The following is a 25931-nucleotide window of genomic DNA, read 5'->3' on the forward strand; positions in this document are numbered from 1 at the left end:
AAAAAAAAAGAGCACTGGCTGCTTTCCTAGGGGACCCAGGTTCACCAGCACACACTTGGTGGCTCACAACCATCTGTAACTCCAATCCCAAGGATCTGATGCTCTCTCCTGGCTTCTATAGGCACAGCATGCACATGGTATACAAGGACACAAGTAGGCAAAACATCCATACACACAATAAAGAAAATAAATAAATAAATACTATTTTAAAGAGCCAGATAATGGTGTGGTACACAACTTTAATCTCAGCACTCAGAAGATTGAGGCAGAGTGAGTTCAAAGTCAGCCTGGCCCTACATAGCAAGTTTCCCCAATACCTAGGGCTATGTAGAAAGACCCTGTCTATAAAAAAAAAAAAAAAAAGGTAGAGACAGAGGGGGCCATCACCCTCTGGTCTCCATGCATACCAACACACATAGAGGTTAGGGGACATGAAGGAGTGACAGAGTACTGAGGAGAGAAAAGAGCAGACAGGATGGAAATCCTGTCATTTGTGGTAACGGCATTGTGAGTCTGTTAAGCAAGCAGCCAGCCATAGAAAAGCAAACACTGTATTATCTCACTTGTAAATAAAACTTCAAAGACTTAACTCATGGAAGCAGAGTGAAACAGTGGGACTGGGGTGTGTTTCGGGAAGGAAATACTGATCAAAGTTCACTCAGATAGAAATAAGTTCCAGAGACTCATCAAATAGCACATCGATGGTAGTTATGAGCAATACATTACTCTGGAAACATGCTGAGTGGATTTTTTTGTTCCTGACAAAAAAAGGTGAGGTGACCTCTGCCAATCAGCTTGTTATTCCACACTCTATAAATACTTCAAAACTATGGTGTGTATAAAAAATACCCATTTTTTTCAATTTATATAAATGAACAAATATATGAGAGTTTAAAAATATATTGATAATACATCAAGAAGACTTTTAAATGATATTTAGAATAATGACTTAAGTTTTAATACAAAGAATTATATTTTTTAAACATTTATTTATTTCACAAGTTTGAACATTGATTGTGCCTGTATGTATGTCCATGTATATGTATATATGTTCACCATGTGTGTGCCTGGTACCTGCCAAAACAGGCATCAGATCCCCTAGAATTGAACTTGCAGAATTTGGGTCACTGGGTGTGTGCCAGGAATTGAACCTGGGACTTCTGCAAGAGCAAATCTCATAAATGCTAAGCCATCTCTCCAGCCCCAATACTAAGATTTTTTAAAAATGAAATACAAGCTCTCAGTGATATATACAAATGTACAAGCAAAAAAATAAAAATCCTCTCAATATCTCTTTTTAAAAGAAATTTGTTGAACGTCACCAAAGAAGAAATCTCATGTTGTATGTATTAAATCAGTATTTTAGATGTGTATCTCCAGTGTTTAGCCAGGTAAGTCCCTTTGATCCTCCTTTCCACAATTCCCCCCATATCTAGCCTGGGTCTCACATCCAGTGTCCTAGCCTAGGCTGGTCCCCCTATCTGTGCTTCTGAAAACCTCTAGGCTTCCAACAGGTACCTCTCTGCCCCCATCCTATAAACTACTGTGCCTGGCTTCCTACTAGATTGTCTTTTATTATAAATCCTTGTAAGCTGGGACTCTCTTCCTTTTCTTCTTCAACCCTACCTTGATGGTATCCCTAAAGCACTCCCTAAAGAGTAACAAACATGTTCTTCTAGATAAGGATAAATGGATCCTTGCTGTTCCAAGATGTCTTTCAGCAGCAGACATTTTACCTGGGCTGTCCTGAGGGCTGATTTCCCTTTTACCCTTCACAATGCATATTTTTTTTAACCTTTGTCATTGATCTCAGTTCTAATGACAGCCAAAAATATAGAGCTTTGTAACTTTTACCAGATAATGTGAATATCATCCTTAAAACCATAAGAATAGTTTTGCTAAAATTATTATATTTACTCACCTGGTACAATGATATCTCCAAAACCCAATACTGAAACAGGCACAGAACATACACTCATGACTGAGTAACCCATCAGCTTTGGCACCCTGATAACTACTGGCAACTGTAAGAAAGAAAAACAGAGACAAGGGGGAGGGCAGGAGGGAGAAGGAAAGGGAAGGAAGGAAGGAGGGAGGAAGGGAGGGAGGGAGGGGAGGAGAGAGGCAGAGAGAGAGAGAGAGAGAGAGAGAGAGAGAGAGAGAGAGAGAGAGAGAGAGAATGAACCAGTAAGTCTCTTCCCAATCTCTCTTTTAGGAAGAGAAACACTGACACTATAGAAATCGTTTTGATGCTTTTTAAACTGATTATTTGAAAAAATTGAACTTGAGACAACATAAACAAACACACACATACATAATACATACACAGACTCTGATTTTACAAAAAACTTGAAGGAATAAGTCATGTAGTTTTAGGAAATTATATCCAACACATGGAGGATGAACGGTATGAATATAGTCCCCCCCACACTAACCTTTAAATTTTAATTTTCTTTTTACCAAGAATAGGACTCAGACCTTAACAAGTTTTGTTGTATTGTTTTGTTTTGGTCAGCCTACATTTTTTCCCACCCAAGGAAGAGCCTCCTCACAGAGGGTATGATTTAAAGTCCAATGAACTTATCTGAAATACAATCCTTACTTTCTCATGGGGAGCTGAGTGCACAGCAGTGGCTTCCACAAAGTTTCCATCATTCTAGGATGAAACCCAAGTCAATAGGTATTTAATAATTTAGAATAACTAAGAAGATGGCTATATTTGTGAGAAAGAAGCTTGATAACACCTTAGCATGCACCCATGACCATGAGTTACAGTAGGAAACAGACAGGCAGGCAGTAACTGGGTGAACACTGCCGTTTACATCATCCCCACCTTTTCAGCATTCTCGAAAGGCCCAGCAGCAAGTTCCACCATGATGCTCTCACCATTCTGAAGGAAGGAAGAGATGTCATTCAGTCATCTAAAGAGAATAACCTGCCATGACTGACAGCCCACAGCACACAGCCTACTGCCAACTGAACCTGGGCTATCAACTGCTTCTTCCTCAGACTCTGCAAACAACAGATATTGAATCTGAAATAAAATCCAGAGAGCACACCACTCCACTTTACTAGAGCTCAGTAATTATCAGGCCGGCATGTACACAGATTATTCAAGCATACCTGGAGATCTGAATTATACCGACATCCAACATGTTAATAGGTTATGAACGTTCAATATTTTAATTGTTTTACTATGTATATGGTTGTTAGACATTTTCAGCATCAGAAAAAAAAAAGATACTAAAATCCTTTAAATTTAGCTCTCTACAAAATATAAGTAACCTTATTTGAATAAAAATGCATCTGACCTTCTAGTATTTCCCACAATACAACTATAAAGCCAAATTTGAAAAGACCCAACCTCACAGAATATGACAACCTTCTTCAGCCTTCTTCCCATTCTGGGTCACCCTGCCTCCTTTCTTTGTTCCAATCAGCATTCTAGTGAGTGGTAGCTCCCTCCCTGTGTCTGCTGAAGTCTTTTCTGTGGGCTAAACAAGGTGTTCACTAACAAGTTTTCTCTTGTAACCCTGTCTGTCTGAGGTGAAACTTTGAGGCTAAAAAGCATCCTTTTTGTTGTTTTCACCTAGTCAAGGGTGACCTTGAACTCCTGATCTGCCTGCCTCTGCAGCCAAGTGCTGCGATACAGGTGTGAGGCCTCTGCCTTTATGCTTCATAGAAAAAAATGCATCAGCAGACCAGAGAGAAGATATACAAACTGGGTTTTGAGAATCATAAAAACCAGGAATGAACAGCATCTGACACACATTTTTAGTTACCTAATAAAATAAAGCATATAGCCATAAGGAAAACAAAGGGGTCAAACTGAGAAGGTATTAAATGAAGATTTACAACAATGGGTACCAGAGAGCACCTCCAGCTACATCTACCACAATAGATTTGCTAGAAATCACAGGCCTAAGATAAAAAAATAAATAATGAAAAATGTACTAATCACACAAGAAAGAAGACTCAAAAGCCTTTATCCTTTAAAAGGCCTGGACCTTTAAAACGTCATCAGACATTAAACTGATACCAGGTTTAAGATGAAAAAAGTCCTTCAAAACCTGGCTATCATTTCCTGCTGTACTTCCAGTCCATGCTGCAGATGATCTGCTTTGTGAACACAATGATTCAGGTATTGGTTTTCTTTCTTTGTTTTGTTTTGTTTTGTTTTTGAAACAGAGTTTCTCTGTATATCCCTGGCTATACTGGAACTCACTCTATAGACAAGGCTTGCCCTGAACTCTGCCTCCCAAGTGCTGGGATTAGAGGCATGTTCAAGGTCAACAGTGTTTCCCTTTTATTAACTGCCTCTGAAGTATTCTACAGGACTGTTTTGGTTTGCACCAAATAAATTAATACTAGCTTGGACAGCTTTGTTTTTGCCTCAGGATCTCACTATGTAGCCTGGAACTGGATTTGTAAACTAGGCTGGCTAAAATCTGTGGCAATCATCCTGCCTCTGCCCCTGAATACTGCAATTATAGGCATGTTCTGTCTTGCCTGGCTTGTGAACATGCTTTTTAAACGCCCAGTTTCAGTTACAACTCACACTTGCTTCCTTAACGCTTTTTTCTTTTTCTTTTTGTATTACTGATGCTCAGTGATGGCACTGAGTGAAAGAGCTCACCTTAAGACACAGGTAAGTGCTTCTGAAACAGTCTGAGTATGAATCCTATGGGATAGTTTCAAATCTTTATTTCCTAGTTGTAATCTTAGTTCCTCTACAGGGTATATGTTTGTCTTTATGGCTGGCAGTAAATGTTAGAAGTATATGTTTTTGCAGTGTTTTTGTTGTTGTTTGTTTGTTTTGGTTTGGTTTGGTTTTCTTCAAGACAGGGTTTCTCTGTGTAGCCCTGGCTGTCCTGGAATTCACTCTGTAGACCAGGCTGGCCTCAAACTCAGAAATCCATCTGCCTCTGCCTCCCAAGTGCTGGGATTAAAGGCGTGCACCGCCACCACCCAGCTTTTGCAGTGTTTTAATAGATGATATATTGTCTAAAGAAAGGGTAAAAGCCCAGTGAAGGGGGCTAAGGATGTGGTTTTGTGGTAAAGTGCTTGGCTAAAACACACAGGTCCTAGAGTCTACTCTGAGTACAGCACTAACAATAACAAAAGCCAGCATGAAGAAAAATAGTCACCATCAAACATAAAATGGCTAAGAGACACAAAGAATAAAGAGCCAATAAAAAACTACAAGGCAAGGTACAAAACAAAATGGTAGAGAAAACGGGAGAACAGACAATAATTAATAATATGCTCCTGATATGAAAAAGGCTAAGACAGGAAACTGAACAAATAATGAATGACAACTGGCTGGCTCCATCACTTGGCACCTTTCCTCACTTTGTTAAGGAGGAATGGTAAAATGGTGGTAAAAAGAGGAACACATGACTTAGGAGCTTCTAGCCACAGAACCATAGGACAGACAGAATGGACAGAAATGAAAGTGATAATGAGAAGCCCTGGATTGAGTATTTACTGAGGTCAGCCACACCCTGGCCTCAATGAGCAATCTGGATACAGGAGACCTTGTTGGTATAGAAAGACCAAGGGCAGTGGTGGCACACCCCTTTAATCCCAGCACTCGGGGACAGAGACAGGTGGATTTCTAGGAGTTCAAGGCCAGCCTGGTCTACAGATCAAGTTCCAGAACAGCCAGAACTACACAGAAAAAATTTATTTCAAAAACCAATAATAATAATAATAATAATAATAATAATAATAATAGTAGTAGTAGTAGTAGTAGTAGTAGTAATAATAATAATAATAATAATAATAGGTTTAAAAAAAAAGAAAGAAAGATCAAGTTGAGTTCTTCAGCCAAAGGAACTTTAATGATGTCAAAAGCTGGCATTGCTTCTCGAAGTAGACTGGGACCTAAAGCACAGGAAGAGCTGCCAGGGTACACAGTACATTGCAGGCCTGCAGAGTTGGCATGCTGATGTTTGCTATTCTCAGATTAGTTCTCAGAAATGAAGGTATCAATGACATAATGCTCTCCCTCTCTCCCTCCCTCTCTAAACTGTCCACAGTAGATACTGATTGTAAGAAAGTCTTACTTTTAAAAGGAAAGAAAAATTACAGACATTCTCCCTTCATACGAATCAGAAGTTCCTTATTTTCTCTAACAAGCAACTGAAAGCTCCACTGAAAGACCAATTTCAAAGGCAATTTCCTTCAGGAAATTAAAGTTCACTCCAAAATACAAATCTGCAAAACCAACAATCTATGAAGAGAGTTAGGGGTCCCTTCTTGAAGCTGGGAAAATGGCTCAGCATTGAGAGCACTAACTGTTCTGGCAGAGGACCTGGATTCCAATACTCACAATGGGTGTCATCGGAAGGTGTGGAACAGTGCCAGGGGAAAGAATGTGCTCTGCAGGCCTCCACGAGCACCAGTCACGCATGAGGTGGACATACACACATGGCAGGTACTCACTTACACACATGAAATAAAAATACATACTAGAAAATATTTAAGGAACTGCATATGGCAGTGCAGGGAGTGATGACACATGCCTTTAATCTAGAGGCAGGCAGTTCTCTGTGAGTTCATGGCCAGTCTGCTATACATAGAGAGTCCTCTACCTGCCAGGGCTATGCTGAGTAGACTCTGTCTCAAAGCAAACAAACAGATTTAAAAAAAAAATAAGTTTCATCATTTTGAAGGCTTTGTCGTGAATTTAAAATGGTCATACCTTTGTGATGAAGGGCGTTATGAAGACAAAGAACACGTCGTAGATGAGGAGAAGGCCTAGCAGTATCACACATGACTGTCAGAGAAAAAAGGAATTTAAAAGATCAAACTTCCCACATCTAAACTAAGGCATTAACTTACTTTGCAAATATAAGTGAGCATGGAAGTATACATTTGAACACTATTTTAAAAGGTGTTTCATGGTTATCACTACTATAATTTTATTGCATGTGCCATTTAAAAAAATCTTTACTTCCTGTATTCCATTTGCTTAGGATCATCTCTGAATTAAAGAATGTTCTTCCCCGATACTTAGTCTCACAAGGTTTTCAAGAATGAGCATGACTGACAGAAACGCTCAGCGGCTGGCCTGGCCTGGATTAGAAGTGAGTGCAACAGGCAGAACAAGCTTTCTGAAGCCTGGGGAGTGGTCTTTAGCTCAAGTGGACGGAAGTTACAAAAGCCATATATACATCTGTGACATTTCAAGAGTGTAATTAAAATGAGCTTGTCTTACTATATGCAAATTATACCTCAATCATATTGTTTTAAAAAGAAAAAAATTATTATTACAGCTCTATAAAATAACATACTTTACCATGAAATTGGGTAACTTCATTGTTTTAATTAAGTTGAGACAGAAAGCAATTCCTAAGATATCCTGTAAAATCCAAGCCCACCTAAAATAAAAAAAAAGAGAGAGATCAACCTATTATTTCATTCCATTATCTTCAGATGAAAGTTAAATAAATAGGCATTATAGTCATGCCACTATGGTTACAGCTCTGAACCGTCCTCATTTTCTCTCTGCTCAGTCAGTTATTGTCCTAGCAGAATAATGACTGCCAAGGCTACCTCAGAAGAATGTCAGATACAAAGACGCATTCACCTTAATCTTTGCAGCTTTACATGTCTCCTTCTACAAAGACAGCTGCCAATAAAATCCTCGTGATCACATCTAGTCAAGTTCAACACAAAGCGAAAGTTACACAATTTACTTATTAGAAACTAATATGCATAATTAGCAACCAATGATAAACTCAATAACTTTGGTAATTATAAAAACATTTCTAGGTCAATGATTTTATTAATAAGCCATTAAACATAAGTTATATATTTTCCAGGTTTCCCTTCCTGCTGTGGTTAGACCTGGGCTGGCACGATGGCTCGACAGGAAAGACACCTGTGACCAGGCTGACGGCCTGAGCTAGATCCCTTAGGCCTTCTGGGAGAGAGGATGCCTCAAGTGTCTACAACTGTCAGGTACCCATCAGTTATGCCGTAGCATGTACACACGTGAGACACACACACACTAAATGCTTGAAATAATTTAAAAGAGAGACACCCATAACTGTTGGTCTCAGTAAATTGACAGATATCTTGCACAAAGCCTTTTTTCTAATATGAAAGGGGAAATACTCCATATATTCTTTTACATTTTGCTTTTATGGTGGCTAGTTTTGTCAATCTGACACCATCAGAATCATCTGGGAAGAGAATCTCAAAGAGGAACTGTCTGGGTTGTATTGACTTCTGGGTATATCTGTGAGGCATTTTTTTTAAAAGATTTATTTATTTATTACATATATATATATAGTGTACTTTATACATATATATATATATATATATATATATATATATATATATATATACTGTAGCTGTCTTCAGACACACCAGAAGAAGTCATCATATCTCCTTACAGATAGTTGTGAGCCATCATGTGGTTGCTGGGAATTGAACTCAGGACCTCTGGAAGATCAGCCAGTGCTCTTAACCACTGAGCCATCTCTCCAGCCCTGTGAGAAATTTTTGTAACTGGGATAACCAAGGTGGAAATACCCTGGATATGGGTAGTGCCGATCCCTGGTTGGTTTCTGAATTGAATAGATGTAGAGATGGGGCTGAGACAAGAAAGCACCTATGCACGCACTTCTCTCTGCGCTTGGCTGTGGGTGTGATGTTCCTAGTTGCTTCAAGCTCCTGCCGCCTCGCATTCTCAGCATTCACCAGGAACTGTGAGCTACAATGAACCCTTTCACCTCTACATTGCTTTTTGGCAGGGTATTAGATTGCAGGAACAGAAATGAAAACATGACAGCTTTTTTCATTTAAAAACCCATTCTGGAAATCAGTGTGGACACCATCTGTTTAGGTTATAAGACACTACAATGCAACACACCATAACTGAGCATATTTTAAGTCTAGGTGTCTAAGGCATAACCCGATTTTCTTCCCTGCATGAGCTCAAACCCTTAGCCTAAGATCTGTTCATTTGCTGGGTTTGGTGGCCTATGCCTGTAACCTCTGCATACAGGAGACAGAGTCACTGCAAATTTAAGGCTAGAGTTATAAATTAGCAATGGGGCACATACAGAGATGCTGTTAAATACCTTATTCATTAAAAAACAAATTACCTTGTTTTAAAATATGTTCTTGAATAAAAACAAAAAAAACCCACAATAATCATAATAAATATGATTCAGGAAAAGATATAACACTATTCATCCTTATATTTAAAGTAAATTAGAGTTGTCATACCTATCCTCATTTCGAAATACAGCCCACACAACAGCAACTGAGATGCACAGTCCAGAAAGGAAAATCAGGCTCACTTTAATGTTTCTGCCACAACACAAAATCCTAAAAATAAATAAAATAGTTAATTTGTGCTGTAGACAAAAAATAACATTCACTTGATACAAAAAAGTGCCAAACATTAACAAGAAGTGATTGAAATATTAATTTTGGAGGGGGGGCGTGGTGGTTCGTGACAGGGTTTCTCTGTGTGTGACCCTGGCTGTCCTGGAACTCACTCTATAGACCAGGCTGGCCTTCAACTCAGAAATCCGCCTGCCTCTGCCTCCCAAGCGCTGGGGTTAAAGGCATGCGCCACCACTGCCCGGCAGGAATTCAATTTAAAGATCCCAAACACAGCTGGGCACGGTGGCACACATCCTTGTACTAGTACTAAGGTAGTACACACCTTCTCCCAGCACTTAGGAGGCAGAGGCATGCAGACAGATCTCTGTAAGTTCAAGGCCAGCCTGGTCTATAGAGACAGTTCCAGGGCAACTAGGTTACTGAGAAACCCTGTCTCAGCTGGACAGTGGTAGTGCACTACTTTAATCCCAGCACTTGGGAGGCAGAAGCAGGTGGATTTCTGAGTTTGAGGCCAGCCTGGTCTACAGAGTGAGTTCCGGGACAGCCAGGGCTATACAGAGAAACCCTGTCTCAAACACCCCCACCCCTCAAAAAGAAACCCTGTCTCATAAAACAAAACAAACAAACTAAAAATCCCAAACATATTACTGACTTTAAACTCAGACAGGCATAAATACAATGCATTTTGAATATACAGGCTTAAAGCAACACCTCACTTTTCCTGTATTAAGTTGAAATACTAATTACATCATATGCTAATAGATACATACGTGCACTGTCCACATGGCATCCTATGAATCAATGCAGCAAGACAGTTGTACAGGCTCATTGATGATGCTATGCAGAAAATTGCTATCATAACATAAACTAGAAAAGAACAACACAGATGTTAATTCCTTCATTAGATCATATTTTCAATATAGTAACTATATCATTATCTGAAGTAGTTGCTAAGGTGTAATATGTATACCTAGAGTTCTATAACAGAATGTGATATTTGTGGTTTTATTTCCATTAAACACTACCAGGGTAGCTTTATGTGGCTGAAGATGGTTCTACATTCAAAGTGACATGTTCATTACAAATATTTATAAATGCTTAATTTAACTGTAAGAACAGAAGGACTAATGAACCTTTGTCATATGTGCATGTTTGTGTGTGTATGTGCGTGTAGGTATACACATGTAGGCAGGTATGTGTAGAGACCAGAAGACAAACATAGTATTATTCCTCAGATATCTTCTTTTTTTGGGGGGGGGGGTTCGAGACAGGGTTTCTCTGTGTAGCCCTGGCTGTCCTGGAACTCACTCTGTAGACCAGGCAGGCCTCGAACTCAGGAATCCTCCTGCCTCTGCCTCCCAAGTGCTGGGACTAAAGGTGTGCACCACCACCACCCGGCAGATGTCTTGTTTTTCTTTTGTTTTAATTGTTTGAAACAGAATGAGTCACTGGCCTGGAGGTGTGCCAAGCAGACCACCATGACTGGCTAGCAAACTCTAGGGATCAACCGGCTTCTACCCAGTGCTAGAATGAAAAGACTGGAGGCAGGGGTGGGACGGGGCGCTCTGCATGGGTCCTAGGACTGAACTCTAGTCTCCCTTGCACAGTGAGCATTTCACCAACTGAGCTACTCCTCCTAGTCTTCTTTTTGTGCCTCATGTAGTTCACACTGGCCTTGAACTTGCTGTACAGCCAAGAATAACCTTGAAAACCTTCAACTTCTGATCCTTCTCTCTCAGCCTCTGGAGTTCTGGCATTCCACCACATCTAGCCACTTTGACCCCTGGGACTGAACCAGGACTTTGTGTATATTAGGCAAGTACTCTACCAACAGACTTATATTCTCTGAGTGATTAAAAACCAATTTTTGGTAGCCTAGAACTTGTGTAGATTAGGCTTGAATTTATAGACATTTGCCTGCCTCCGCCTCCCTAGCGCTGTGATTAAAAGCATGTGCCACTGGGCCTGGCTTTGGATTAATAAACTATTAATAAGATTTTTTTAGAAATGTAACTAAGGGGGCTAGAGAGATGGCTCAGTGGTTAAGAGCACTGACTGCTCTTCCAGAGGTCCTGAGTTCAATTCCCAGCAACCACATGGTAGCTCACAACCATCTGCACTATGATCTGACTCCCTCTTCTGGTGTGTCTGAAGATAGCTACAGTGTACTCATATAAATTAAATAAATAAATCTTAATTTGAAAGAAAGAAAGAAAGAAAGAAGGAAAGAAAGAAAGAAAGGAAGGAAGGAAGGAAGAAAGGAAGAAAGAAATGTAACTAAGGGATGAAAACAAATGCCTGTCCTGGGTATCAACCAACCATCTTATCCATACTTTTCTACGGAGAATTTCTCTATATTTTGGTTTGACCTATGTTCAAACCAAATCCAGCTAGGTATGGTAGCCACCAGCTCAAGCCTAGCTTTGGTTGTACAGAAAGTTACCACTCTAGCCAGAGCTATACAGAATAATATTGGCTCACAAATGAAAAACATTCAATCCATTCAAAGAAACGTCTTTGTTGCAACGAGATACCAAGCTAGCAAAATTATATACTATCCAGAGTTATTTGAAAATTATTTAAAGACATTTTACTACTGTGTTGTTATAAAGGGGAGGGGGCTATTATACCTTACAATAGTCCTTTTATGGACTTTCTAGAAAATATTGTGAGAGAAATACAAGCTGCACTTCCATTTTCAAGGCCTATTTGGTTTCAGAAGTGTACTCAGGGATGAATGAGAAACAGAAACTGATCTAAACACAATAAATTTGGGGTGGTTTGGGTTTGGGTGAAGCTGGATAAGCCACTCTAAATTCCTCAGTGCTCATATCTAACAGGTCAGGTTCATGAGACGAATATTGGGTTGTTGTAAGGACTGGATAAGCTAATATATGTAGTCATGGACACTACATGAGTCCCTGTGATCACTGGTTTTGTGTGGTAAGAGGAGCAGTGGATAGACACTCCATGACCTGTCAACTGGACTTTGGTCTATCCTCTGCCAAGTTGCCTTACCCAGGTTGTAACAGCCTGGTAGTGATTATACTTCCTGAGGCCATTCTGGAGCTTTAGTGCCTCATGCAACAGTGTGCTCCTACTTTGGAAAGGACTCCACATGAGGAATAACTTTATCGTAACTTAGTTCCAGCTAGTTTTGTTTTAAATGTAAGGAGTTAACCAGAAAGCACTCTCAAGATCAACATCAGTTATTTTAAGTATATCTTAATCACAAAATGGCAAGGATACTTCCAGGATAGCCAAGGCTGCACGGAGAAAGCCTGTTTCCAAACAAACAAAAAGGTAAGAAAGCCCTAGCAGCTTAGTACAGTTCTGATGAGTTCTACTGGACTAGGGAATAACAGCCATCTTAGTCATGAAGACTCATGTAAGGTAAACAAATCTCACAATGCCACACAAAACACTGGCCAACCATCATTCAATACTAAGTTCCGGGATAATTATGAGGTTGAATGATTTTCTCCCCACATCAAAAATTTCCCTCGTAAGCTGGGCACAGTGATGCACACCTTTAGTTCTAGTATTTGGGAGGCAGAGGCAGGCCAGTATCTGAGTTCAAGGCCAGCTTGGTCTACAGAGCAAGTTTCAGGATAGCTGGGCTACACTGAGAAATCCAGTCTTGGAAAAAAAAAAATTTGTAATTCTCACTAAAAACTGGAATACGCTTTAGGGTAGAATAGGTATTGTTTTAAAATTATTTATATTTTAATAATGTGTATATGTGGGTATGTACATGTATATAAGTACTAAGGACCTTGGTCTTGCTGGAGCCAGAGTCACAGGTGCTTGTGAACTACCTGACACGGTGCTAGGAACCACACTGGGATCCTTCCCAAGAGCAGTGCTTGCTCTTAACAGCTGAACCATCTCTCCAGGCCCAAAAGTTTAGTTTTTGAGATAGGGTCTTACTGCACAATTCTGTGGCCTAGGCTGGCCTAGAGACTGCTATGTATGCCAGGCTGGCCTTGGCCTCTTGAGAAGATATATATGGATATATATTCAAAGCAGCACACATAAAATCCTGTTTCTTACCAAGCCACCTGTAGAAAAAATACAGTAAGACAATCATTACACAGCAGATGACCACAAACACAACAACCGTGAGAGGACTGAATGTCAAGTAATCTTCCTTCTTTTTCCTCGTCTCTCTATCTTCTGCGTCTTCCACTGACTTCATGTTTTCCCTGTATAAACACACAGGAAAACATCAGCAAGCTTTTACCAAGTACAGTTATTTTTAAAAATCCCCTTCTAACACCAGTTGAGGGTTAATCATAAAGGTAATGTACTTAAAAAATAAGGATCAGAGAGAAATATTTAATCTGAAAACAGAAACATTCTATATTCCTACTCTCCAGAGATAATCTGCCATTACCTGACTTTGGAATAAGATTTCTTTATTGAAAACAAAACTGTTAGAATAGATGACACTTATTATGTTAACAAATTAATGTTTTCGGATGTTCATACAACTATTTATGTTGACATAGTTAAGTTTTAAGATATAAACATACAAACAACATTATACATCTACATACAATAAAGTAACTCTAAGATTAGTTTCTCTCAAATATAAACATGAAATTCTCTTACTAGCAAACTCAGAAATTACTATATGTCTACTCTGTGCTCATTAATGTATTTGGAAGAATTTTTTTGATTATCAGATACAGTCCTGTCCTACCTTTGTTACTTCCCATGAATTCTCCCAGCAAGAATCACCCTGTTGAGTAGTTTCTGCTGTCAGCCTCATTGCCTCTTCCCAGTTACACAGCCTACTCTATATTCCCAGCCCCAATTCTTCAGTCTGTCCACTTAAACTTCCTGTCATGCATTTTCTGGCCCAGATCATTAAGTCTGAGTTCACTGTAGATTTTGGCTAAATAAAACTTTGTGTCTAAACATTTGCACATTTGTAACTGTTAAGCAACACACTACTTTCTCATCGAGACTCCAACGCCTTCACTGGAACTCTAGATCAGGATTGACATCAGGCATTAACACAAGTGTTACTAATGTGGTACCTAAGTGGGAAAAGGTGCCAACCATTGGTATCTGTCATTGAAAATAAATTTTATAAATTTACAGTAATACACATGGAAGTCATAATAACTCACATATTCATATTCCATGTATTAATAAGCACAAGGCACTCCCTCTTCTGAGACACAGTCTTGTGATGAAGCAGAAGCTAGACCTAAACTTACTATGTAACCCAGGGCACTTTCAAACTCATAGTCCTCCTGAGTAGTGGGTTACAGGTATGTACACCACATAAAGCTTCATTGGGGGAAGCGTGGCTACATTAGGCAGGGTCATAAGTAACCCAGGGTGGCCTAGAACTCAGTAAGTAGTGAAGGATGACCTCTACCTCTCAAGTGCTGTGATCATAGGCATGAATCACATGTAGCCTTCGTAAACAATTCCTTGAAAGAGAAGCAACTACCAGGTTTATACATTAAACACTACCATTAATTGTATTCTTTTGGGAGGGCAGTGGTTTAAACAACAAGGCACAAGTTGTTCAAAACCTTAGATGAAAGCTCCATTACTGAGCTATATTCCCAGCTGTGTGTGTGTGAGAGTGTGTGTGCCTGCCAGAACACTTGTATGGATGTTGGAAGACAGCCTCAGGCGTCACCCTTGATCCTTGTCTTCTACCCTATTGTAAACAGGTCCGCCTGCCCTTCAGCTTCCACAGATTCCTATCTGTGACTCCCACAGTGCTGCAGGAGCACTTGGATGGCAGACATACACTACTGTGTCCAGCTCTAAATGGGCTCTAGGGCTTTGAACTCAGGTCCTCACACTTGTTCAGTGAACACTTTAACCACTGAGACATCTCACCAGCCTCCATGAGCATTTAATGTGAGATAAGTGTTTTGCTATCAACAATTAATATCTACCACTTTCCTTTTATTTTTTATTTTTTTAAAAAAGACAATCCTGGCCGGGCCGTGATGGTACACGCCTTTAATCCCAGCACTTGCGAGGCAGAGGCAGGCGGATTTCTGAGTTCGAGGCCAGCCTGGTCTACAGAGTGAGTTCCAGGACAGCCAAGGCTACACAGAGAAACCCTGTCTCGAACCCCCCTGCGCCCCACCCCCTGCCCCCCCAAAAAAGACAATCCCACACTCCCATCTTAATGGTACTCACTATATGCTGAGATCAGAAAAAAATTAAATATTTTTGCTATTAGGATTATCATGAAACATTATTTAAAACCTTTTATCAGGAAGCCATAAAAAGTTTAATTAAACTTACAATTCAATAAGTCCACTCCAGTATCCTCCTAAGGCCACCGTGAACACAGCAATGACAAAAATAACCACCAGAGTATAGTCAAAGTTAGGCCAGGATGGAGAATACATTTTCACGGTAATATCATCTCCAAGAGTCTGAAGGGCAAAGTGACAGTTAAACACAGGAATGAATCTCCTCTACTAGAGTACAGCAGCAGCATCTACATTTCATGCTAGGGCAGACACTTCATCACACAGCTAAGAAGACAGTACAACTGAAGCCTTATGCAGTTCTTCAAGCTTCTTGTTAGTAGATGGAGAATGAATAATAGTCAAAATAAAGTATAGTAACTGGAGCCTGGAGGTGGCGCACACTTTTAAGCCCAGGACTTGGAAGGCAGAGGCAGGTGGATCTCTGAGTTCAAGGCCACCCTGGTCTAAGAGCAAGTTCCAGGCCAGCCAGGGGTACCCAGAGAAACCCCATCTCAAAACAAACAAAAAAGCACAGTGATTAAATGTAAACAACTGTAACATTGTAAACATATAATATACAATGATTAACTTACCTCTTTCATATCTTCAAAGTCTTTTTGCGTTATAACTGCAATTAGTATAGTCACATTTTGAAATGTAGATTTGTTCCTTGAAGAAGGAATCTAAAAGAAAAAATATGAAGCATGATTATTTACAGAATAAAAAACATACATACTACTACACTAAGTGCAAATATTATGTCAAACTATAAAAACAAAGCTTCATTATCATTTCTTAATAATATATAAGTTCTCAAAACGAAATACTTTTACCATGAACTTCAACTGATATATACTATGTGTGACATTGTATGGTATCGACACTATATAAACATGTTATATACATATTTGTTTCCAACCAAGTCATCTCAAGTCTAAAAATACTCCATTTTGGGACTTACTAGGACACTGTTGTTGGCAATCAGCAACGCTGCAGCACCACCTTCCTGTGCAATTCTGGCTTTTTCAAGAAAATGGCAGGGTCCCCAGTGCACCACCACTGACTTGCTCTTTATGCCACCAGGAGGAATATCAGAAAGGTGGCACAGTGGTGTGCCGGTCAGATTCATCAAGCTAAAAGAAGTCTGAAAAGAAGAAGTGTTTTTGATAAGATAGATACCTCATTTTGCCCAACAGTATTCAGCGATGAGACTCCAACACTGCTTTGGTACAATGTTTTTTAAGGACTGGGTGTGTAGCTGAGGGGTACAGCATGTACATATGCCTGAGTTAACTAACAAAAACAACTTTATGACAAATAACAAGAACTAGAGGTGCAAATTTTAAAATTCCCTCAATCTGGGACTGGAGAGATGACTCAGCACTTTAAAATACTGATTGCTCTTCTAGAGAACCCAGGTACAATTCCCAGTCCCTACATGTTAGCTACCAATCATCTAAAACTCCAGGCATCTGACATACTCTTGTGGCCTCTGCAGGCCCCAGGAATACATGTAGTATAGAGATATACATGCAGATTAAACACCTATACACATAAAGTAAAAATAAATAAAAACTTCCTCAATTAAGCCCAGTCCAGTGGCACATGCCTTTAACGCTAGCACTCAAGAAGCAGATAAACAGATCTCTAAGACTCTGAGGCCAGACTGGTTGACATAATGAGTTCAAGTCTATTTAGTGAGACCTTGTCTCACTAAAACAAACAAAAACTCCCTAAGTCATTTCTTTCATTTCTTTTATGGAGAAGAAGACTTGATCAAAGTCAATGAAGTATTTATTAATCACCAAATATCATCATAACTGACCCATATCCTAAAATAGTTATTACTCATATTCAATACTGTTAGTACTATGAATAATTATGATCTGTTATTTACTTACTGCATTTTCTAGGGAACTTGGAAGCCGTGTCCAGTTGTTGTTATAATACATGCAGTAGTCCTTGGAAAGTGTAGATATGCCATTTGCAGATGCATGCAGGATGGCTTCCTGAGCAGCTGTCTAAGATACAAACAATTTTTATGGTGGTAGTCATAATTAGGCTTGCAGGCAACTGCAGATTTTAATAAAACTATTTATATACAGAGTTGATCACTGTTCCTAAGGAGAGCAAGTCCTTCAATGAGTTTATTTAGTCTTATTTAATTAGCTCAGGAATAGTGAAACTATACACACTTGTCTAAACTCATTCTTTGGGGAAAATGGGTTCCTTTCCTACAAGATCAACCATGGCGCCAATTTTAAGGGCCATATCCCTGAGAGGATTCTTGCTGTGATGTAACAATGCCTGTCTGCCCTCTCAGTTTGACATTTTCCTCCTCTCTTATGAGTTATGACCTCACTGTCACATACATGCAGAAAGAGGTAATCAAAACCTCTTCGCTTGTCCCCCTGCCAGTTCTTGACTAGTTCTTTTACCTAGGATTAAAGAGATATGGGATGACTTCTAAGTGATATCTGTATAAAAATTTAAAAGATTTTTAAGTTTACCTGGAATTTAAAAGACTTTTCACTCAAGTCTTCAAGAGCTTCAACTGCCTATCAAAATACAATTTACTAGTGGAACTTGCCTTTGATGTCAGCACTTTGGAGGCTGAGGCAGGCTGATCTTTATGAGTTCTAGGTCAGCCTGGTCTACAGATAGAATTCCAGGACAGCCAGGGCTACGCAAAGAAACCCTGTCTCAAAACAAAATAACAAACAAACAAAAAAATTGCCAAGTATGGTCCACATGCCTTCAATCCCAGCTGTGGGGAATCAGAGGCAAGTAGATCTTTGTGAGTTCTAGGACAGCCAGGGCCACATAGAGAGACCCCGTCTCTAAATAATCACAAATCAGTATGTAAATAAAATAAAGGAGCTAGCAAGATAGCTTAGTTGGTAACAGCACTTACCACCAAGGCTGACCATCTGAGTTTGATCTCAGGACCTGAAGGGCCCTAGGTTCTTTTGCCAGCCTTACACCCACCCACCTCAGGTCAAGGCTAGACCAAGTTCCATTCTCTACCCACAGGAATATTCTTGAGTAAAAAATTCTCAGAATGTACTGACTGATAGTCACCTGACTCTCTGGAAAGTCCCAGGTAGAGTTCAAATGTGTGTCATGCTTGCTAGCCAACAGATTTGGAGTTCAATATGCTTACTCAATAAGTTTGAACTAACCTTGCTGAAGTCAGGTTACTCGCCCCTAAAAAGTATAAAAACTGCTCATAATAGCCATTCAGGGTTGCCTTCTCTGTCACTCACCTCGAGGGACTGATTGAAGGTCTACCTCAAAGCACCAGAAAATAAACCTCTTGCTTTTGCATTGAACTGCATCTTGGTGTCTCACTCAGGGGAGTCTCGAAGTAAGTACCACTGACCAAGGGTCAGGGTCTTAAAGACCCATATTGGGAGGAAGAGAAATAATCCCCACAAGTTGTCCTCAGATCACAACACAAATGCATACCCCCCAATAAATAAATAAGATAATAAAAATAACTTTTAGAAAAGAACTAAAATACTTTCTCTTGTCTTACTTCCCATTGCCTAGAAAGACAGGGAAACAGCCGGGGTGGGGGGGTGGCGGTGGCGCACGCCTTTGATCCCAGCGCTTGGGAGGCAGAGGCAGGCAGATTTCTGAGTTCAAGGCCAGCCCGGTCTACAGAGTGAGTTCCAGGACAGCCAGGGCTATACAGAAAACCCTGTTTCAAAACAACCAAAAAAAAAAAAAAAAAAAAAAAAAAAGAAAGAAAGAAAGAAAGAAAGAAAGAAAGAAAGAAAGAAAGAAAGACAGGGAAACAGTAAAAGGTGGTAGAGAAAGACACACAAAGGTGAGAGCTGGGAGACATGCAGACGTCCTCAATTGTTCAGAACACTGCTCCCTCCTTCAATAGGGGTTCTTCCCATCTTCTCTGTGAACAAACCTATCTCTAAATCCACAAGGAAGAACATGAGGTCCATTGCAAAACTGAGCTTTGGTCGGGTGGGGGGAGTATGTTCATGGGGCTTTTAATTTGTACAGAACACAGAACTTAGTTCTCTCTGCAATTTACTTAATACAGTGAACATTAATTTGAGTGTTCAAGAAGAAGAGATATGTGCCAGGCAGTGGTGGGAGGCAGACAGATTTCTGAGTTTGAGGCCAGCCTGGTCTACAGAGTGAGTTCTAGGACAGCCAGGGCTACAGAGAAAAACCCTGTCTCAGAAAAACAAAAACAAAGACAAAAAAAAAAAAAAAAAAAAAAAAAAAAAAAAAAAAAAAAAAGTCAGACTCATGAAATTGAAAAATAAGACATGTTTCCCTACAATAACAATCTTAATGTTAGGAAATATTAAAAAAAAATCTGTTGTGAATTTGGTGGATATTTTTCTTTGTTTTCAGATATGAGCTCAAATATATATCTTTTCTTTTTCTTTTTTAAGCATACTGTTGTTTCTAAGAACAGTGGGTTTGATTCCAGCATTTCGCCTGCCAGTATACCTCCAAAATGACCCCTAAGTAACCCACATGAGTCCAGGCTGTCAGCCGTAACTTTGATCGAGCCTTTATCCCTCCTTTCTTGAAAAAGCAGAGAGGTATCATCAACACTTAGGCTTTACGGTGTGCTGGGATTATCCTTCCACGAACCATTAAATGTTTGCCTTAGGTATCACCTGAAATTATTCTATCATACCATCAATAGCTGATTAAAAGGAACCAAATATTTCCAGTTTAAAAAAAAAAAAACAAGAACCTGAGGTACAGGGGAGATGGGTTAGCAGGTGAAAACCCAACTAACAGAATTCTAACTAACTGAGAAAAATGCTACCACAATGGTAGGTTGTTGCTTATGACAGACTATAGCTGAGGACATGGCTCATAAGCCTTTGACATTAGTTTGTAGGAGAAGTTTAGAGGTTTGGAGGAGCAGTCTAGAGAAAGCCTACCATGCTATAAAAAGAGCTGATCAAGGCCATTCTGGGGAGAGAACAGAAGAGCAAAATGCTGCCCTCAATGCAGACAGTAAAAAGGCAGGCTCATGAATTTGATGGAATGATGACTCTATCTGGAATCAGGCTAAATGCACCATGCTGTACATTCTGATAGAGAACTTGTCTTCACTTTGTCCAAACTCTGACCCTGTGGGAGAGAAGCTTGGTCTAAAGGACTGACCTGAAAGAGGCAAGGTCCTCGTAGCACCGTGTTCAGATTATCTCACCCGGATATTAACAGATACTTCTAGTTAAGATTTATGGTAAGAACCAAGAGCAAAGCCACTACAAAAATATTTGGAAATCTTTAGTTTGTTCAGAAAAGGGACATGTTTAAAGTCGAAACCAAGGAAACCTATTACCAACTTCCCAAACCTTAAAACAAAAAAACGAACAACAAAACCCTTCCTCCTCAGTTGGCTAAGGATCTAGCTCAGTTGAGCACTTGCCTACCATTCATGAGGCCACTTAAGCATGGTGGCCCATGCTTCTAATTCTCACACTACAGACAATCAGAAGTCCACTGCCATTCTTAGGAAGCTCAAGGTCAGCCTGTTTCAGACGCTGTTTCAGGGCAAATGGGGGTAGGAGGCCAAGTACCTCACAGGGCCAGTACCTAAAAATAGCTTGCTAAACTGGTCAGTGGTGGCACAAGCCTTTAATCTCAGCACTTAGGATGCAGAGGCAGGGGGATCTCAGTGTGTCTGAAGTCAGTCTGGTCTACAGAGTGGACAGCCAAGGCTACAGAGGAAAAAAATGTCTAAAAAAAAATAAAACAACAAAAATAGCATGCTAAATATGTAGTCATCATTACCCATGTATCCATGCTATACATTAGATCTTCTGAGCTCTTTAGTAACAACCACAGTGTGGACTTAACACTTTGTTTGTCTGTTTTATTTTGTTTTGCTGAGACAAGATTTCTCTCTGTAAGCTGTCCTGGAACTCTCTGGCCTCAAACTCACAGAGATCCGTAGGCCTCAGCTTCCTGAGTGCCCAAAAATGTGTGTTTATCAAGAGTAGGTGTATTACTGTGCTAAATATTGACTTATCTTGAGAAAAGATTAGTGGAACTATGGTATAAGCATATAAACATCATTCTGTATTAATCATCTTAAGAGGTTCACTGAAATGAGTGTTAAGTTACTGAAATGACAGCTAAGTTACAGGTTTACTTACAGACCCTCTGAGTTTTCTTTGGACCTAAATGATACTTGTCTGGTTACTCAGTTCATACATTAAAGATACAAAGTAATGCTACTGTGTTGTCATTCTCTCCTCAAAATACTTTTTTCAATGAGTTCTCTCCAATGCTGATCAGCAAAGTTCCTAGAACGCCAAAGGCTACCTTTAAAAAAAAAAAAAATGGGGCTTAGACTTTCTCGGTGACCTTTTAAAGCCCAAAGTGACAAAGCACAGTATTTCAGAGAAATGATGGTTTCTAAGTAATAACTTCGCACACTGTTGACACAAGTGTGCAAACAACACCGATAAAAATTTCCCAACATCAAACGCCAGAAAAGAAAGTGAATAGAAACAAAATCTAAAACACTGAAAGCTAGCTTCTTGGTCACACAATGGAGCTCAAACTACCTGATGCCAGATTTTAAAATATTATTTCAGCAAATATGGGTATGTGTGCACATGTTTGTTATTATTTCTTAAACAGACTTCGACCCTTTTAGATGTCAAACTAGAGGTTTGAATAAAACCTCTAATTCCCCCCCCCCCTTAAAAGTATTTTAAAATATACCTTTAAGAAAACAAAAGCACCGGGCAGTGGTGGCGCATGCCTTTAATCCTACCACTTGGGAGGCAGAGACGGGTGGATTTCTGAGTTCGAGGCCAGCCTGGTCTACAGAGTGAGTTCCAGGACAGCCAGGGCTACACAGAGAAACCCTGTCTCAAAAAAACCAACCAACCAAACAAACAAACAAAAAAACCAACCAAACAAACAAACAAAACCAAGACAAAAGCATAAAACAAATCCCCAAGGTATAATTGCATGTATCTTACATAGACGGCACTATATGGGAGTGGAAGGAAGGTATACAGATATTCATATGGCTATACAGAGAAAAGTATGTAAGTGCAGTCAACTAAAGAGCAGGCCAGAACGCTAACACCTGGAATCCTGTCCACACTGGCCCCTCCACCCGCCTTTTTCCGGGTAAAATGCAGCAGTAAGATGAGCTACACAGATAAGCACAGAAGTGAATTCTTTGAATTCAGAAGAAAACAAGCCAGCTCGGTGAAAAATTACAGAGAGGGCTCCAGGCCCTAGAAGGAGGAAGCTCCCCACCCGCACCGCCCACTCCTACCCCCGCCCCGCGGGTTTCTTCCAGGGGTTGGGCATTTCACAGGATTTCGGGGGCTGGGGGCGGGTAAGGAATGCTGGGACTCATGGATGAAGGCAGTTAAGGCCGGGGCAAAATGGGTGGGAGAATGGGAAGCTGGGGTGGAAGGAGAGGAAAGGGGGAGGAAGGGAAGGAGGAGGGATGAGGGAAATCGGGAGGGGGAAGAGGGAGAGGAAGGGTTGTGGGGGGAGGGGACGACGAGGAAGGAAGGGGAGGGAAAAGCGGAGGGGAGGGGAGGGGAGCGGAGTGCGGCTCTCACCAGTCCTAGCAGGCAGCTCCAGAGCAGGGCAGCCGCGGGAGCGTGCAGCGAGTGCAGCAGCCCCATCCCACGGGCGGGCAGCTAGGCGCAGGCTGCGCTGGCGGCACCCGGACCGCTGGAGTGCAGCCCCGACTTCCTCTTCCGGTCCCTCCCGCGGAGCGCTGGGCTGGGACTCTGTGGGGACTGTCAGCTCCTGGCAGAGCCTTTTTAGCTGCGTAAATCCTGGGTTCTCGTTCGGTTCCAGCTCTCTGCGGCCGCCGCCCATTCCAAGCCACCGGAGCTTCGGGTTTCAGTTTCCTTTCAGGCTTCTGCCACGTAGTCTCGGGGCGACCTTCGTAAAGACATAAACTGGACCAGTCCCCTCTCCACACTTGGGGCACGAATCAAAACTTCCTCTGCTGCAAAGTTTACGTCATCTCACCCCTGTCTTCTCTGTCCTCTACTTTCCCAAGCGTTAAGATCCACAGACCCTCTAGGCGGGCAGTCTCTGGGGAATATACTCTTGGTGTTCCCTTATCAGCTTAACACTTCCTCCCTTAAGAGAGTTTCCTAGTACACTTAATCTAAAGTACCTCTCAGTCAACTTTGATAGTATGACTTATTTATTTGTAATCTTCATAACTTTTGCTTTTTTTGTTGTTTTTTCTTTTTTTTTCTTTTCTTTTCTTTTTTTTTTTGGTTTTTTTACAGGGTTTCTCTGTATAGCTCTCCTGGAACTCACTCTGTAGACCAGGCTGGCCTCAGAGGCCTCTACCTCCCAAGTGCTGGGATTAAAGGCATGCACCACCACTGCCCGGCTTTTTTGGTTGTTCTTGTTGTTTGTTTGTTTGGGTTGTTTTTTTGGTTTTTTTTTTGAGACATATCCTTGACTAGTACTCTGAACTCACTATGTAGATCATGGCCTAGAACTCAGAGATCTGCCAATGTCTATCTCCCAAGCGCTGAGACTAAAGGCATAAGCCACGATGCCTGATTCCCCCTCCCCCCTTTTCTTATACTCATCTATGTATCTCACATTCTGCTTTGCTTTCTTGACTGCTGTGTCCTTACACATAAAATATCCAGTGTATACTAGGTTGTCAAATATTTGTTGGATGACTATTTATTACCAAATACTGAATAGGAGAGTGTTCCTGTTACCCTAAGGGAGGGACATAGCGAGGACTACAGATGTGTGAGCAAACACTGTTACAAAGCGACCTTTCACAAGGAGCTCCACAAGGATGGAAGGGGGGTAAAAATAGGGTGCCAGGAAGAAAAAAGAAAACACCAGCCCTAGCCGAGTATAACTGACTATTAAATTCTGTGTAAGTTAATTTCAGCTAGGCAAAGAGGGAATCCATTTCCAGGAAGAAAATTTTAGTCTGAAAGCCAAGGGAGGCAACTACAGAACTACATACAGAACTGGACCTTGGCTGAAGTTAGGAGACATGGAGAGTGAGAAGAGGCAGAGTGAAATGGATGGCAAAGCTTGGAACTTGAGACTTCATCATCTGTGTCTTCGTGGGGGAATTCCTGAAGGAAGCACTCCCACAGTTCTGCATTTGTTGTTTCTGTAGTTGTCTGCATCTTCGTGGGGGAATTCCTGAAGGAAGCAACTCCCACAGTTCTGCATTGGGTTGTTTCTGTAGTTGTCTGTTCCCTGGCTTCCCCTTGTGGCTCAGTTTCAATCTATTTGTAACCCTACCAGCCCTAAGGAGCTCCCCAGGCAGAAACTGCCTGTCACGGCATTGTTGTATTTACTCTCAGCCACTTTTAGAAACCTTCTAGGACACTGATGTTTGAGCTAGTCTCCCCTTTCCACTGGGATCCTAGATACTTGCTCATCTAGATGAGAACAATATATCTGGATTTTAAAAACATTTCCAGGTTTAATATGCAGTCAAGCTTGAAAGTTTTCATTATTTAGTGTTTCAGAGGGTGGGCCTGGACTACAGCCCCTGACTCTGCAGTTTCAGCATCACCATCCAAACCTAGTGAATCAGAGAATGGGCCCTCAATTTGCCAGAGACCTCATACTGTTATCTCAGTTTAGCTCAAATAGATCTTACTCCTAAATATAAGACCTGACCTCCTAAGTTGTCTCAGGGAAACATTTGTAAAGACTCTTAAGATCTTTTTGTTGGATGAAGATTCCTAGAATAGGACACTAAAAGGGAAAACTATACAACAATAAAATCAATAAATTGACTTCACCAAAATAAAAACCTGTTTTTTGGAAGATATTCTTTAAAAAAAAAAGTATTTATTTGTGTGTGTACTTCACAGACACCTACCTGAGCTTATGTCTACAATGTGTGTCCAGGTGTCTACAGAGATCAGAAGAGGGCACCAGACCCCAGAACTGGAGTTATAGGTAAGTATCAGCACCAATGTGGATGCTGGGTATTGAACCCAGGTCTATCTCCTGAAGAACAGCCAGTGCTCTTAACCACTGAGCCACTTCTCCATCCCCTGGAAGATATTCTTAAAGGAATGAAGACCACTGTAGATCGGGAGAAGACAATCATAAAACATCTATATCTATATACATATATATGTGTGTTTATATGTATTTGTGCATACAGATATATATAAAGAACTCTTCTTATTCAATAAAAAGACCAAAAACTGAAAAAGGAATGCACAAGTACCATGTACCTACAAGAATGGATGGAATGAAAATTATGTCACCAAACATCTGTTGGGATGTGGAGGAGCCAGAATTCTGGTGGAGATATAAAGTAGTGCAACCAGTTTC

General features: G+C 40.6%; 1 protein-coding gene across 2 annotated transcripts in view; it reads right to left on the minus strand.

The window, feature by feature from the left end:
• The window catches only part of Sppl2a (signal peptide peptidase like 2A), a 41092-nt gene extending 17423 nt beyond the window's left edge, over window positions 1-23669 (minus strand). Inside the window, exons 1-13 of one of the 2 annotated variants that reach the window (XM_031371790.1) lie at window positions 23192-23669; window positions 17504-17623; window positions 16564-16746; window positions 16196-16285; window positions 15652-15785; window positions 13420-13571; window positions 10137-10233; window positions 9244-9345; window positions 7304-7385; window positions 6707-6781; window positions 2834-2890; window positions 2603-2656; window positions 1922-2024 (exon numbers count right to left, since the gene is read on the minus strand). In XM_031371790.1, coding sequence (XP_031227650.1) covers window positions 1922-2024; window positions 2603-2656; window positions 2834-2890; window positions 6707-6781; window positions 7304-7385; window positions 9244-9345; window positions 10137-10233; window positions 13420-13571; window positions 15652-15785; window positions 16196-16285; window positions 16564-16746; window positions 17504-17623; window positions 23192-23257 — 1315 coding nt within the window. In that variant the 5' untranslated portion in view covers window positions 23258-23669. The remainder of the gene's footprint in view (window positions 1-1921; window positions 2025-2602; window positions 2657-2833; window positions 2891-6706; window positions 6782-7303; window positions 7386-9243; window positions 9346-10136; window positions 10234-13419; window positions 13572-15651; window positions 15786-16195; window positions 16286-16563; window positions 16747-17503; window positions 17624-23191) is intronic. The other variant, XM_031371791.1, reaches the window with a different exon arrangement.
• Window positions 23670-25931: the final 2262 nt, after the last annotated feature.

The sequence above is a fragment of the Mastomys coucha genome, unplaced genomic scaffold (genome assembly GCF_008632895.1).
Source record: "Mastomys coucha isolate ucsf_1 unplaced genomic scaffold, UCSF_Mcou_1 pScaffold15, whole genome shotgun sequence".
NCBI classification, from domain to species: domain Eukaryota; kingdom Metazoa; phylum Chordata; class Mammalia; order Rodentia; family Muridae; genus Mastomys; species Mastomys coucha.